Genomic DNA, 15,912 nt, shown 5'->3' on the forward strand with positions numbered 1-15,912 from the left:
CAAACATCAGACAGAAACAGAATTAAACAAGAACTAAGGCAGGCACAGATTATATCAAAATAAGACAGAACAGATCAGAGTAATGAATACAACATACTCAACAACAACACAAGCAGACAGTACGAGACCAAAATACAACGGACTAAATTTATTTATTTACCTTTATTTAACCAGAAAGAAAAACTCATTGAGATTAAAAATCTCTTTTCCAAGAGTGTCCTGGCCAAGACAGGCAGCAGCACAATTAACAAGGTTGCAGACATATGTAGAAACATAGACAGAAACTGCGGATAACTAAACTAAACAGATCAGACAGGCAGTGTACATTTACAATTATGAAGCAGTCAATAAAAGTGTCAAATGAAAACAACACCCCTTAGATCCTAAGTGAAAACACGAAAAAACTCGTACATAAAACCCTGAACATCGGTCAGATAATTCTCATTTGGAAAACAAGAGACTTGTTTTCAATGAATGACTACATGTGTCTGCTTCTGTATGTGACTTTTGCAGAGTCAGGCTTGTGGAGAGAGGAGCACCTCAGAGTCTTCCTCTAATGGAGTCTGGCAAGGTAAGATGCTACATGCGTACAACCATGGTATACATTCACTTCATGAATTATTAAGTTAAAGTGGTGCATGTTGTTTCAACTACAGATACTGCCAGGTGTTCGGGTGATAATCGTAAACCCAGAGACCAAAGGTCCGCTTGGGGATTCTCATCTAGGCGAGGTGAGAGGAAGCCGTAATTAAGCGCTCTCCTTTTGTGATGACAACATGACTGTATCGTGACAAAATAACTGGCAAAGCCTCCTTCCTTCCTAAACCAGCCGTGACCCAGTGTGTGCTTCCCTCTCTTAGATCTGGGTGAACAGCCCTCACAGTGCCAGTGGCTACTACACCATCTACGGAGAGGAGAGTCTTCAGGCCAACCACTTCAACACCAAGCTCAGCTTTGGAGACCCGCAGACCTTATGGGCCAGGACAGGATACTTGGGTTTTGTGAAGAGGACTGAGCTGTTGGATGCCAGTGGGGGTAAATAGACCCTGACACAGCTAAAGACTAGATTTAGTTAGTCAGCCTTGATGAGTTTATTATTATATAGATTGAGGATAATTAACACTTTAAAACAGAATGAACCCTTCAATCATAACAAACTTGAGCTTCTTACACATTTGTTTCTACTGCATATTTTTCTTGGTGGATTATGTTGCCCGTATTTCTGTGCTCAGATCGGCATGATGCTCTCTTTGTGGTGGGATCACTGGATGAGACCTTGGAGCTAAGAGGCCTACGCTACCACCCAATTGATATTGAAACCTCTGTGTCCCGGGCTCACCGCAGTATTGCTGAGAGGTGACAATGCTCTTGATATTCACACACACGCTTTATTAATGATCATAGAAAGCTACATATTGTGGCGGTAATATCCACCACTAAAATGCTAACTGCTCCAATGGCAAAAGAAAACACATTGTGATACACACATTTAATTACACTGTGTTTAAGAATTATTTTAAATATGGATATTTAAAGAGCACAAACACTGGCTTTTATTTTGCAGTTTTCTTTTTTGCTGTCATCACAACATATCCCCTGCCTTGTTTTTATCCCATTGCCATGAACCAGGCCCGTTTTATTACACATGTGTAATACAATTAACAAACTCAAAAAAGGTGACCACATACTGAAATAATAGGAAGCCAGTTTAGAGGAATAGATGAGAAATAAGATTATTTGCTTTCTTGCCAAGATTTAAATGAGATGATTGATACCTCTCTCATGACCGTACATTAACATGATGCTACAGCCAGTAGCAGGTTAACCTTAGCTTAGCACAAAGACTGGAATAGCTAGCCTGGCCCTGTACGAAGGTAAAAAAAAAATACACCTACCCAGGACCTCAAAAGGTCACTAATTAACAAGTTATAACTAGTTTAAACACAACATGTCCTTTTTCAACTTTGGTTTTTGTACAGATTAAACTGAGCTAAGCCAGCTTTCTGTTCATGTTTAGTGTACAAACAGGAGAGTGGTATCAATCTTCTTATCTAGGTCTCTGCAATAAAGCATATAAGAGTATTTCCCAAAATGTCAAACTATTCCTTTATTTCCATTGCTTTTGGGTTAGGATTGTATTCTCAGTCACCCTCTTCTTGTCCCTCACAGTGCTGTGTTTACATGGACCAACTTGCTGGTGGTGGTGTCGGAGCTGTGCGGTTCGGAACAGGATGCGCTGGACCTGGTGCCTCTGATAACCAACGTGGTCCTGGAGGAGCACCACCTCATTGTTGGCGTGGTGGTTATTGTGGACCCCGGGGTTATACCCATCAACTCCAGGGGAGAGAAGCAGCGCATGCATCTACGGGACTCTTTCCTCGCGGACCAGCTGGATCCCATCTATGTCGCTTACAACATGTGAGGGGTTGTCCACATCCACAGTCTGGATGCTTATTGCACCATCATTCCAGCATTCGACCACAGCTTGGCAAATGGTGAAAAGGAAAAAGCATGCACCACATGTACACATGCAACCAGCCCTGTGTGACACCAGCATATCTTGGCCACTGCATGTCTGTGATTGGACCTGCCATGTTTGGAGTTGTTCACTGTGTTTTATAGATAGAAGCAAAAGAAGCAACATGTACTGCAAATGGCAAAGAGAAAAAAAATTACCCTGTTGCACTTTTTGGGGGGAAAGGGCGAAACAACACATACAACAGGACCACTTGTGAAATTGAAAACATTTAAAATTAATTATATATTATTGTCTTTGTGAAAATCCATCTTCTTATTCCATACCTACCACAAACCTCTTAAAACGCTTTCCCTCGTGCGTCTACACAGATTCCAAGAGCTACTAAACTTGAAATATTTTTACATGCAGCTTTCCAACAAACACACACAAATGCATGCGCTGAGCCCTTGTCTTTTCTCACTAACACAGATGAATAAAAGAGGGCGGAAGAAAGTAAACCATGAGACAAGTAGCCAGTCTCAGTCTGTGTGCATTATTAAGAAAGCTTATTTTATCCCATGACAATGAAGCCAAATAGATTTTCACAACTTTCCTGCCCTAATATATTCCCTGCCTTTATAAAACTTCAGCCATACATTCCTATCTTAATTTTTAATAAATCTGCTATTGATGGCTGTTTATTCTACTTTGGTTTTGACTAGTAGTGGAAATCCGAACAGAAATCCAAAGGGATCAAAATAAAAGAGGAAAGAGGCCATATTCTGTACTGTACCTATAAAGGCCTGTTGTATTTTAGATACTGTACGTTACTGTATAAATATTTTTAATTGTATAAATGTATAAATGCTTAACTTGTCTCTCTCAGTTGATGGTTTGTGGATAGGTAACCCAGCTGGGAGATGATAACAGTAGCAGAAAGAAGACTGTAAATAAGAAAACTGTTTTGACAGTACTTTTGAAGTGGAATAATAGTTGTATAATGGAGGGTAAAGATGAATAACTTCAAAGCATTGTTAGTCAGGACAGATATAACATTGCACTTTCTCAAAAATTGTCTATTTTATTATAACAATGAGGCATTATAACTAAGGGTTCAGGAGCATATATTATTCTGAGGATTCTTGCTTGATGAGCTTCGAGACACCGGGAGGGCTATCACTGTTAACGCCAGGGATCTTTTATGTCGGCCATTGAAAAAAGAATAAAAAACAGAAAATTAAACTGGTGCAAGGAGAAAGCTAAAACCAATATCATGACTGTTTTCAGGCTACCAGTCATTAGTTAGCATCTAATATCCATTACCATTGTACTTTATATTGCTAAACAGTCACACCTCTCAGTTTTTCAATGCATAATAGAGCAAATGTTTGAGAGGTTGGCCCTTTCCTTTTCCTCTGCACACGTTTTGTCTTTGTGCAACTTTGTAAAGAATTACTTTGAATTCCAACAGGATTGTTGTTGGTACTGTATAGTAAGTCTGTAGTCAGTAGAGGCAAGTCATCATGTATCTGGATTATATTATTTGTTCAGTCACTGGATTTTTAAGCACTTGTGAATGCCGTTGCAAAGCTGAGCCACATCTGAAACACCCTTGATTGGCAAGTAAAGTAATTGTAGGTAAAAGAAAAGGGTAAAAAATAAGTGCATCAAGATGCATTTGCAAAATGTATTTGGATTCATGCAATCTTGTGCTTTCCTTGTGCTCCTTGCCATAATTTATAGGTTTGTTGTACTGGATTAAACTGTAATCGGTGATGAACCCTTCATGTCAACATGTAAATAGTTTTTTGTTATTTTTGGACTTTTGCAATTGTACCATTCAATTAACATTCAATCATGCCAAACACAATATTAGAAAGATGTTTAATCATTTCAAAGTAAACAGGAATATGATCTATTGAATTACTGTACATTGCACTGGTGGTACTTACAGTAGGTTTCTACTGTGTGGATCGATTAGTTTAACTAACCCCATTTCATGTTACATTAAATGTGTTAATAATTTTAGACATATAAATACTTGAAATTTGTTTTTGCCCACTTTTAAGTACACCTAGAGAAAACAGTTAATAGCACTTCATCTTAGCTTTAACATAGCATCTTACGTTTGCAGCAGAATGTTTGCATGACTCAGCCAAGCACAAGAAGAAGAAATCAGCTTGAGGCACAAGTAGGGGAGATATATATGTATGAAACTGTATATTCAGGGAACAAAACTCATAACACAGGGATGGACCAGGTGGTCCCTTGGTGCAATCTGTGAATAATACCCATAAAATGTAGACGTTTGTCAAAACAAATCTTGCAGTTATATCGGACATTGCAAACCTAATGAGCAAAAAGAGGGGTAACTGACAACCAGTGTCCATCTACCATCTACCTGCTTCGCTGCGAAGTCTACAAGGGCTTCCATTGGTTTCCGCTCTTTTTCTCCGTCAGAGTTCTTACACACTATGCAATCCCAATGACAGTGCAATTTAATTTAAAAGCTTGCACTGTCTGGTGAAATATACATGATGCTTATACATTTTGTAATAACTAAGGACAGGGGACTGCTGACATTTAACCAGTAGTGTACTTACGACTGCATTAATCTCTCTTGAGTTGTTCTATCAATATTTTGTGTATGCACTCTTGGTATGTTGTATATTAACTATTTGGTGAATTCTAAACTTCTCCATGAGGGTGTGATCCACCAAGGAATCTTTAATGTTAGAGAGGTGCTTTAACTCGTATAGTTGAGAAATCGAGGTGGTACACCCCTTTCAATTCTTCTCATTTCTTTTCTATTTCATTTTGTTGTACTTTGTTTTATACTTTATGTAAAAGTAATGCAGAATAAACAAAAGCATTTAATCATTCCACTTGTCCTGATATTCATGAGTTTAGTAATGATGAACAAGTGGTTGAAATTGACCTTATAACATCACTTTTTGGATTCTTACACGACGGCATGTTTTAGAATTTTGTCATAATGGACAGGGAAGATATTTTAGTTACAAAATAGGTAAATTCAAAGTAACATCTCATGTAAATTGATGAATCAAACAAAGCCAAATGTTTTTGTATAAAGCCAGAATTGTGCGCACTGAACCGAGGAAATGTCTTCCTGAAGGCCAACATTTTGTAAAATAATACCACAAAACTAAATATTTATCTCAGTAAGTATTTTACTTTTGGTTAAATAAATGTTAAATTAAAGAAAATCTAAAAGTGTTGTTGTCAGACTTTGCACCTGTGTAGGCTCAGTGCACAGAGAAGGCTTCTCCAAAATTTCAGTCTCTGATGTTTATGGGATGCTTACTCCGTTCTGAAGTAAAGGGATGAGGCCCAAGGTCAGGGCTTTAAATGTTTCAAGTGATGGAAAACATCAGTCAGAATTTGTCTGGCACTGAACATACACACACACATATGAAAAAAAACTTAACAGCAGCATGGTCATAAAGTAGACTACACTGTTCTGATCTGGATTCAAGAAAAGATGACCAAACACTAGAGGGCACGAGGGATCCAAGAAGACTCAATGTGAAGTAAAAGCCATTCATAATTTAATTTATGTAAAGCCCATAAGTATTATCAGCAAAATGTGCTTGAAGTATAAGTATTTATTATGTATTATGGCACCTGTTAGAGTACATTACCGTATTACTATTACTGATGCATTCATGTACAGCAGCGTATTTTAAGTGCTTTATTTACTGTTTGGTTGTTTAATCTATAACAACACATTTTTAAAACCTTGACTGTCAAAGTACAGCTGTCAAGTAAATGCAGCGGAGTCTTCCTCCACTCTGTATCTACCATTGAACTTTTCTCACCAATCACAAAGCCCAAAGAAACTATTGCGTAATGCGTCTTTACCACGCAGCACCGCCCATTTCCTTTGGGGAAAAAAAGTGGTCAGCTATTTTTTTTTAGCTGACATCTTTGTATTTTTAGCTGTTAGCCATTGCTGCTAATCAACATTTCAAGGTACTTGTTGTGTCAAAGTATATACACGAATTGCACGAAGTCCACGCTGTGAACAAGAGCAGTTACGCGGCATTTGAAAAGGTAAATTGTGGCTGGCTGAGCGGTAATTTTTGTGCTCGTCTGGCTGCTCCGCTGTGGCGGTAATGGCGGCTGTTGCTTCGTCAACTTCTCGCCGTTTTACGAAAAGGGAAGGTGTAGTTAGCTTAATGGCTCCCCGTATCGCTGACGTCTGTTGACGCGGTAACTTGCGTGCCAGTGACATAGTTACACATATTTGCTCATTGAGACAAAAGCTCATCCATCCTGTGAACCAGAGTCACCAAACTTCGCCTCGCTTGTTGCTCTAAAGCTGTTGTTTATTAACGGTTTATACGGGTTAACGTCCGTTTAACCGAACGTTAGCTACCGTTAACTAGCAGCGGTAACGTTAATGTTGGTGGGAACATTCTAGCAGTAACGTTAGTGACTCAAAGGATAACTTTATATGTCAGCTGCAAACGTTTGCCCGGGATGAAGTCGCCCACTTTGTTAAATTTTGCATTTAGTTAAATCCTAAGGGGAAAAAGTTAACAGTATTAACAGTCGGGCCTAGCTATGTTCCGTAACTCCGTGTTAACGTTAGTTGCATTGGCTAACACGATCGAACCAAAGAGGAAGTCGATCTTTTATTTAACTTAGACTGCCCTGTTTAACTTCCCAAGAAACGGTTAGCTAAAGTAAGAAGCTGAGATTTGATATTGCTTTGATCTGGTCGGGAAGAGTTGTTACTTAACGTTATATTAACACATAGCGCACAGGCCACAGTGTAGTAACTTGCAGCATATTTACATGCAGGCAGCCCCGACACATTGTCTTACTTTAGAGCCGTTGTAAAACTGATTTATTAAAACATTGATTTATTTGTTCCCAGTTACTATGGAAGAAGTACAGCAGGGCAGCAATGGCACTGAGTCACAGACTACCATCATTCCCACTACCATCACAACCTCTCAGTTCTCACAGATAGCCCAACAGGTAACTAATAGATCCCATTCAAGCTACCATTAAAAGTGTCTCAAATAATGCCACACTGTATTGCCACAGTAGATCTTGCAATGTAAAAACCGCTAGTCCACTTTGTTTATGAATGCTCAAATCACACTTTAAGTTCTTGTGGTTTGCTTATTAATACAGCTACATTTTCCACTTTATATATTTAGTAAGTTTGTTATAACTTGCTGTCCTACAACTTGTATTTAAGAAGGATCCAACAAGACAGCCATGTTGATCATGAACTAAGAGGCTTCCACATAACTCTCATTGTGTTAGCCTTCATCTGCAAACTTAAAGGAAGTCCATTAAAATTGAAAGCCTATCTTTAAAATTGGATTGCATTAAAAAATGTGAGTAATTTGCACAGTGAGTTTTCACTTCTCACTATCCAGTATAAATTAATTCTTTAATAGAGACATATCTGTCAGTTTTGCAGTAGAGAAAGGGATTACTGAATCTGGAGTTTCGTGCGACTAGTCTGCTGTTTTCTGAGATTTGCATCTTAAAGATTTCAGTCAACTACAGTGATGAATAATTTAATTATGCCAAAGTTATTAAAAAATGATATTTTGAAAACTCAACATTAATTTGTCTTTGCTAAAACTAAATGTATTGGTTATTTAAGATAATCCACAGCCATCACTGACATTTTTAATAAGACTATTTATTTAGTGGAACGTAGATCCTGTCTAAACTGTTTGAAGCGAGTTCTGCTGATTATCCAGGATAACCAGGTGCATCATCTCTAGAAGACACACTGCTGCTGAATGTTTCTAATATATTTTTTCAATTCTCAGAGGAACACAAGCAAAATTCAACTCACTTAAAAAAATATGTTTTGTGTAATTTGGGTGAAATTATTACCCTCTAAAGCAATATTTTTTTTATTATTCTAATGATGTCTCAATGTGTGTCGGAACTGACTTTTTTGCACACACAAATTGAATACGCTTGTCATGATGAATATACTGTATTTTTTGGATTTAAACTTGTGTTTGTGCAGATGTCCCTGGGTGGTTCTTCTGTGGCTGTTGTACAGCTGCCAGGTGGTCAGTTTCAGGTTCAAGGAGTGATCCAGTCTGCACAGTCGTCAGTCATTCAGTCCCCTCAGATGCAGAGTTCACAGGTGAGACCACCTGGATTTATTGACACTGCAATCATTGATTCTAAATGGTAGCCTTTGTTTGATTCATCATCTTAGTTTATTTTTTTCTTCTGTGAGCATGCCATTTTATACAATTATTCTGTTGCACTCTGTTAATCCACCTCCTTCTTTCAAGGTCCAGGGTTCAGATAGTGAAGATTCACAGGACTCATCAGACAGTGGAGTCACAGCCCAAAAGACCAGAGAAATACTGGCAAGACGGCCTTCATACAGGTAAAAAAGAAAACTACAAGCACAGACACAACACAATAACAGTTTTGTGAGATGAATACTAAATCATGTGACCCTTGTATTCTCACCTTGTAGAAAAATCCTAAATGAACTTTCATCTGAGGAAATGGCACACATTGAGGGGAAGGATAACAGCCCGGTATCCACAGGTGTTACAGTACCCACCACTCAAATCTACCAGACCAGCAGCGGCCAGTACAGTAGGAACTTCTCCCTTCCATAGTACTTGCATTAAAAAGGCAAAATTTGTTTTCAAATGTTATGTTTTTGTAGGGCACGGAATTAATAAAAGTGAAATTTTTAATAATTGTGTGTTATTTATGATTTGGCGTGTGGCGATTAAATCGGCAATAGGCACATGATTGAAGGATGATCAGCGATTGGTTTTTCATGCGCCGATATTAAGGCAATTTTAACTAACTCACTACAGTGTTTCCCACAGGATTTTAAGAGACTATGGTGGGTGGGCCTTAAACCCTCTCACCGGGGTCCAAGGGCATGCCCCCCATAAGAAAGTTTTGATTATTATATATATATATATATATATATATATATATATATATTATTATTATTATTATTATATGATTAAGATAAAGTTAAATGCATTAATTTGGTGCAAAATTAAGAGGCTATCTATGAAGAACTGTGTACGCTTATAAACAATGTTGTGCTCTAATAAACTATTTGATCATAAACCCATTGTATGTATTGTAGCTATAAATGGTGATGAAACAGCAACAAAAGTCAACAAATTTATTTAATGTTTTCCCAAAAACCCTGAATCAAAGAATAGAAGAATAAGTAATTTCCCTAACATTTTATTGTTGTTTTTTTACTTTTATTGGACACATGTAATATGTTTTATACTTTCTGTGAATATAATCCAATTAATCTTATTTCCATGCTGTATAGACACCTTATTTTGAAAACCGGGCGTTGTGTGTATCCTCGCGCTAAATTCATTAAGTCCAACCAGAGTCCAAACTTGATAAATAATGTTGTATGTGGTTCTCGTATCCCGTAAAATGAAGACTTCACAGCCTCTCTTCAGGTAGGACTCTAATACTGCAACACTTATCTTTGTAAAGAGAGAAACTGACAGGATAAAGTCGCTAACCTGCCTGTCAGCTTGCTGTGGGCCGTTTCAGTAGATTTACCATGTACCAATACGTGTGCACTCCAAATGTAGGCGTGGCTAGCTAAATCGCCTTCTCACAAACGAGTGACAGAAACAGGCTGTTAACGTTACTATAGTTACCTCAAAAGAAAAGTGGTTGTCTCAAGACGGAGGCCAAAGTGTCTGAGCGTGAGAGCTTACAGTAGGGCGGAGAAGCGCCCACAAAACACAACGTTAGAGGTCTGTAAGATGTAAAAATATTTTTCGGTTCATTTTGAAACTATGGCGGGCCGCCATGGTCTCGTTAATTAATGGGAAACACTGCACTATCAGAACTAAGATGACAATAAACGGTCTCTAGACTCTACACTACACTGTAGTGTTTCCCATTCATTGATTTATTTGTGACGACACGACACGCCACAATTTAAGTGCTGACCACCACTAACTATATAGGCCTACTATTTAAAATAAGTAAAATCATAATGCATCGCAGGGCTGCGCATAGATTTGCTCGGCACCTCCACTTGCGCTCTCTCTCTCTCTCTCTCTCTCACAAACACATTGAAACAGCTGTCTGTATATAGCCCCTCCTCCTTGTGCACAGTCAAAACCTGATCATGCGCTGGAAGAAAGATTGTTGCCAGCTTTTCCGCGATTCCTTAATCAATGCGTAGTTGACTGGTCAGTATCATGAACAGCTCTGTTAACTTTAGAATACAGTTGGGTTGTCAAGGTTAGCACGCTGTAAATAGCTGCTAGACAATATTGATTGCACCACCACTCCACCCTGCGCGCACGGCGTTACACGGTAATTTCATGCTGGCATTTCACTGGCATGCTGCAGCGTAACCCGCCCCACTCGCCAATCGGTGGTCTCAAGTAGCCATGATTGGACGATATGAAAATAGAGAAGATCGCCCAAGCCTATGTATGATTGCTTACTCTATTCTTTGATGTTATTATACTCACCAGACAGCTGCATACCAGAAACCAAACTTATTGTAAGCTATTGGCCAAAGTGACTAAAGCGAAATGCTGAAAACATCTGTGTGATGTTTTTCATCTTTCTTTTTTATTCCCGATTAAAAGAAGAATACTTTGCGTTACTCAGAATTTACCTAGCCTGCTGAGATGGGATTTTTATGTGTGCTTTACTGATTCTGATGCCATCTGTGTTATTATTCTAGTTACCATAGCTGCTAATGGCACAATCCAGCTGGCGACACCAGGGTCCGAAGGCATTCATGGACTACAGACTGTCACCATGGCCAACTCTGGTGGAGCCCAGCAAGGCACCACCATCCTCCAGTATGCCCAGACACCTGACGGCCAGCAGATACTGGTGCCTAGCAACCAGGTTGTTGTACAAGGTGAGTAAAATTCAGCAAAATGTTTCTGATTTTCTAAGATTTCTAAGCCAATTTTTGTCTACTAGTGGAGTCACCTTTTTGTAAGTGGATTCCAGGTATATTCTGGCTAGTTTGACTGCTGGGCAGAAGCCAAAATGTGTTGGGTGTTCAGACTGACAATAGTCTCCACATTTATTTCAATTAGGGCTCTGACAAAGAAAAGGAAAAAGCAGGATGGTCCAGCAAAATGTTGAGCCTAGCTTGAGCTGTTAAAACCCCTGTTGTTGTTATTATTTTTTTTTTTTTTTAATCTTGTCGTGTTTCCCTCAGGTGCAGGAGGTGAGATGCAAACATACCAGATCCGTACAGCTCCCACATCCAGCTCCCTGTCTCAGACTGTAGTTATGACCTCTCCTGTGGGACTATCTCAGGGCAAGACTGATGATCCAACAGTAAAGAGGGAAATCAGGCTTGCAAAAAACAGGTAAGTGTACTGTTCATTCCCGGGTTTTGAATAGCGAAATCCGTGTCAGAAATGTCAAATCTCACGGACATTCTGGAGAAGAACAGTCTTAGTATTTGACTACAATAATAATAATAATCTTTATTTCTAGAGCACTATTCAAAATCATGTTACAAAGTGCTTTCACATGAGCAATGACAATAAAAGACATATATAACAGATAACAAGATACACAGTCAAAGTAAGATCCTCCTCTCCATTACTGTAGAAGTGAGTGATGTATGTTGTGCTCACCCCTTGATAATTTACAAATTATTTTATCATTCAAATATAGACCGCTGCTCTGCCTCGGGCGTTGTATTTGATGCATGACAGGTGATTAGTTAGCATGTTGAAGTTGAGAGAATGGCAACTTGCCATCCTCTGTTGTTTGACACAGAAGGACTATCACATGAGAAACAAACTGGGCGTGGTAAACCAAAGAAGGTTAAAGTCAAGGGCAACTGGACTTGGTTGAAGATGGGCGTGGTAAAGGAAAAAGGTTTTGTGATGATGCCTCCAGTACTGGAGCTCAGATACAGGCAAATATTTCCCCAATAAATCATCCCAGGCAAGTATCTTATTTGCAAAGTATGTTTGTTACTTACACATATTTTGCTGTTATGCCTGTAGCTTCAGACAGATAGGGGTCATGGATATAGAGAAAATCCTTTATCACTGTATATGTAATTTCATGTCACAATAGTGACCATACTGTACATAGTAAAACTGCAGGGTGTGTGCGGATGACCAAGGAAAACTATGGAGTGGAACTAAGTTGAATGAACATGAAATGACCTTTTTCATTTTTAAAGGGGGACATGACAGAAAAAGCTTGAAAACCACTGCTGTACATTGTGATATACTGAAGTGCACTCACTGTATAATCTTTCAATCGCTAACTGCCCCCCCCCCCTTTTTTTTTCAGAGAGGCAGCCCGTGAATGTCGACGGAAGAAAAAGGAATATGTTAAATGCCTGGAAAACCGCGTAGCTGTTCTTGAAAACCAAAACAAGACCCTGATTGAAGAACTCAAAACATTAAAGGACCTTTATTGTGTTAAAACAGGATAACCTGTTTGAATAGAGGTTGAGGATTGAGACAAATGTGGGAGCAGCACAGCTCAGCCATTTGGACATGGACAGGGTTTCTGGGAACACTTCATTTCAGGCTGAGATCCTCCACTTTTTTTTTACTCTGTTTGATATAAAAGTGACTTGTGATGGCAGTAAGATATACTCGACAAATAAAAAAGAAATTGGTCATTTTTCCACCTGCTGTTTTTTAAAAATTTGCTAATGCTATAACATTTATAGTTGTGTACATTTTAATACTGGGAGGTTTGAAATTGTGATCTTTAACTTTTGAGTCTCAGTTTCTAAATGTATCCCTTCTCCTTTTTTTCTTGTGTTTTTTAAAAAATGTTGCTGTTGGAGCTCTTTTAAAAAATATATTTTAACAGCATCACTGAATTCTGACTGTATAATTACTACACAGACATAATTCCTGTTTATATCTTGAACCAGCAATTCCCCTTAAAGGAGATGTTACAATTTCATTCCTTATTTTTGTGCAATGGAATATAAAGGGTAACAGAAATGATGACATTGAGTGTGGTTTGGTAGGTTGTTTCTTGGCAGTTACTTAGACAATCAGGGAAAAAAAAGCACAGTGTCCAGGTAATATTTATTATGTACATCTTGGGAGGGATGGGGAAGAAGAACAAACGGTGTATTAAATGTTGCTGATTCTGTAAGTAAATAAATATATTTTCACTCAAAAAAGGCAGTGTGACAAGTGTCATTTTTGTTCCATGAAAATGTAAGCAGATCTTATACAAATGGGTGCAGAAAATGTCATCAATAAAGTTACCCCATTCTCCCCTGCAGTCATTTAATGGAATATCCCATGATATGTGGTCTTATCATGAGAGTAACCTCTGGAGCCTCAATGTGTTTAAGATAAATTTCAGAGAAACCAGCTGCCTCTAGATCTTTCCACGTTTCTCTGGTAATCATGCATCCATCCCCAAGATAGTACCACAGAGGCTCAAGCATGTGCTGGAAGAAGTATGTCCAGGAGGAGGGATCTGAGACAACGTGTTCCAAAAAGTAAAATGCTCCACCCTGTGGTAAGAGGGAGCAGACAAAAACAGATTATCGCACATTTCATCAAGTCAGATTTTGTAATTTTGCTACTATAGGGACTGAAAGTTGCTTCCTGGCTGCAAAATTTAAGTAGAAAGAGAGGCAGAGGGAAAGGATACGTGGCATGCATCAGGTGTGAATTCACCTTTCTGAAATGACTGATGATCATTCAACTTTTTGACACTTATCAAAAGTGACTGCAAAGTATTTTATGCTTTGTTCACTGTAGTGGGACTGATCATGCAGGGGAAGTCACACAGTTTGCTTACCTAAATGTCAGATGTCTTATAGGTTAAATTTAATAGTAAAATTACACAATGTTGTCTGTTAACTAAATGCAATATGCGCTATTCCAGCATGTGTACAACTTAAGTAGAATATCCCCCTGTCAAGAGGCCAAGATAAATAAAAAGTCATCCCATCCAAATGATAATTCATTTGGTCCAGTCAGTGAAAACAGTGTACAGCCTCCTAATGCATGCCCATTTGTGTAATGTGGACAAATGCCAGAATGGAAGAGAGACTTCTTTCTCCAGTTTAATTAAATCCCTTTACTGGTTTTCAATTAATATTTGTAGCCTAACCGACAATTTGTGCCTTTCTTGATGTAATGTGGAGGACTGCCCAGGAAATGTTTTTTTCATTTTGGTGTCAAGTTAACAGCAACAACAACCAGAGAAACATTAATGTTTGCCATAATCTGACACTCTCAGTACCCTTTTTATATTCTTAACCAAATGGTTTAATGTGTAACGACTAAGACTGACCGCAAATGTTTTTAATATACAGGCATAATGTATTCACACTGAAACAGACATCTATAATAGCAATACATAGCCTAAGATTTTACTTGACACATTCTACTTTCTATGTGCAAGGCTGGATTACCAAGTCGGCAAAGCTGGAAACTGCCCTGGGCCCCAGACTCTCAGAGGGCCCAAAACAGCCCCAGATTCGGTGCACCCCAACTGGTTTCTGGAGACTGGGATCCTGCATTACCCAATCTTGCTGGCTTAGCTTGTATAAGGGCCACCTGTCCAAACCTAGTTTTAACTTCTTTTTATTATTTTAGTGTGGTGGTACATTTTCCCAAATAAACGAGTGTTTGAACACATTTCCGCAACCTATTTGACACACATACTGCCCGGGGCCAGTCGGCATTATGCTGGTTTCTGGGTGTTTGGGCAAAAAATAAAGCGTCAAATTTATGTCTTGTTTTGGGTTTGATTTAGTGCCTCATACCAGGTTCATCCAGCCATGCTCATGTAGCCTGTAGTCACACATGTTACATTATAAATTATTTCCGACAGCGCTTGAAGGCAGCATATTGACACCCATTGAGACTCACTGTTTTGAGAATGCGTCGGACCTCTCTCAGCACCGACGGCACGTTGCTGACAGAACAGAGAACCAAGGTGCAGACTACGACGTCTACTGACTCGTCCTTCACTCCCTTCATGTCCTCTCCAGAGACGACTAGAAATTCGTCATAAGTTAAATGCGCGTTTGCGTCCATGCTCCTCCGCAGGTACTTCTCGAAGTGCGGGTTGGGGTCAGTGCAGATTACCGTGCAGCCGTAGGGGTAAAACTTGAAGTTTGCCCCGCTGCCGCAGCCGATCTCCAGCAGACGAAGAGTACCGTCGGTGTTTGCAAATTTGCCCACGTTTCGGAAAAGCTCCCTCTTTGTTTTGTGCATTTTGTCGTTGTATGAAAATGTTATATTGTAGGCAAGCAAGGGAAACAGACGTTTGTACATACCGTACACGCCTATGATCTCCATTAGACGTACAGGCAAAGTCAGAACAAAACAAAGTAGCTTGCATAATTTCATGAGAAAATACTTCATTTTCTTCAGAGTTAATCTTAAACACAATCTTGCTGGGGGCATGTTAAGACAGGCGACTTTAGAAGATCA

The 15,912-nt window shown here is 39.0% G+C and overlaps 3 protein-coding genes across 8 annotated transcripts in view; 2 read left to right on the plus strand and 1 right to left on the minus strand.

Annotated features, from left to right (window-relative positions):
- The window catches only part of dip2bb (disco-interacting protein 2 homolog Bb), a 47,131-nt gene extending 41,791 nt beyond the window's left edge, over positions 1–5,340 (plus strand). Inside the window, exons 34-38 of the mRNA XM_046076398.1 lie at positions 514–571; positions 657–731; positions 861–1,035; positions 1,233–1,356; positions 2,170–5,340. Coding sequence (XP_045932354.1) covers positions 514–571; positions 657–731; positions 861–1,035; positions 1,233–1,356; positions 2,170–2,422 — 685 coding nt within the window. The 3' untranslated portion in view covers positions 2,423–5,340. The remainder of the gene's footprint in view (positions 1–513; positions 572–656; positions 732–860; positions 1,036–1,232; positions 1,357–2,169) is intronic.
- A 1,032-nt stretch (positions 5,341–6,372) lies between these two features.
- On the plus strand, positions 6,373–13,634 carry atf1 (activating transcription factor 1). 6 transcript variants are annotated; one of them, XM_046076404.1, is made up of 8 exons: positions 6,373–6,532; positions 7,362–7,465; positions 8,487–8,609; positions 8,764–8,861; positions 8,955–9,079; positions 11,187–11,369; positions 11,679–11,832; positions 12,779–13,634. In XM_046076404.1, exons 2-8 carry the CDS (start codon positions 7,367–7,369, stop codon positions 12,921–12,923), a joined length of 927 nt encoding a protein of 308 aa, XP_045932360.1. In that variant the 5' UTR covers positions 6,373–6,532; positions 7,362–7,366; the 3' UTR covers positions 12,924–13,634. The 6 variants fall into 6 exon arrangements, with proteins under 6 accessions (XP_045932360.1, XP_045932364.1, XP_045932365.1 ...); XM_046076408.1 differs by having other exon boundaries at positions 8,770–8,861; XM_046076406.1 differs by having other exon boundaries at positions 6,430–6,451.
- Positions 13,259–15,843, minus strand: LOC123987468 (methyltransferase-like protein 7A). The gene is made up of 2 exons (XM_046076410.1): positions 15,346–15,843; positions 13,259–13,976 (listed from the first exon to the last, which is right to left on the minus strand). The coding sequence occupies exons 1-2, from the start codon at positions 15,841–15,843 to the stop codon at positions 13,740–13,742; spliced, it is 735 nt and encodes a 244-aa protein (XP_045932366.1). The 3' UTR covers positions 13,259–13,739.
- Positions 15,844–15,912: the final 69 nt, after the last annotated feature.

The sequence above is a fragment of the Micropterus dolomieu genome, linkage group LG18, assembly GCF_021292245.1.
Source record: "Micropterus dolomieu isolate WLL.071019.BEF.003 ecotype Adirondacks linkage group LG18, ASM2129224v1, whole genome shotgun sequence".
NCBI classification, from domain to species: Eukaryota; Metazoa; Chordata; class Actinopteri; order Centrarchiformes; family Centrarchidae; genus Micropterus; species Micropterus dolomieu.

Bases quoted from the DNA above. Each gene is read 5' to 3' on its own strand.
- LOC123987468 (XM_046076410.1), bottom strand. From the start codon at position 15,843: ATGAAGTATTTTCTCATGAAATTATGCAAGCTACTTTGTTTTGTTCTG. The intron at 13,977-15,345 runs GTGAGTCTCAAT...CTCTTACCACAG, and splicing joins TCCGACGCATTCTCAAAACA to GGTGGAGCATTTTACTTTTT.
- atf1 (XM_046076404.1), top strand. From the start codon at position 7,367: ATGGAAGAAGTACAGCAGGGCAGCAATGGCACTGAGTCACAGACTACC. The intron at 7,466-8,486 runs GTAACTAATAGA...GTGTTTGTGCAG, and splicing joins TCTCACAGATAGCCCAACAG to ATGTCCCTGGGTGGTTCTTC. The intron at 8,862-8,954 runs GTAAAAAAGAAA...CTCACCTTGTAG, and splicing joins GCAAGACGGCCTTCATACAG to AAAAATCCTAAATGAACTTT.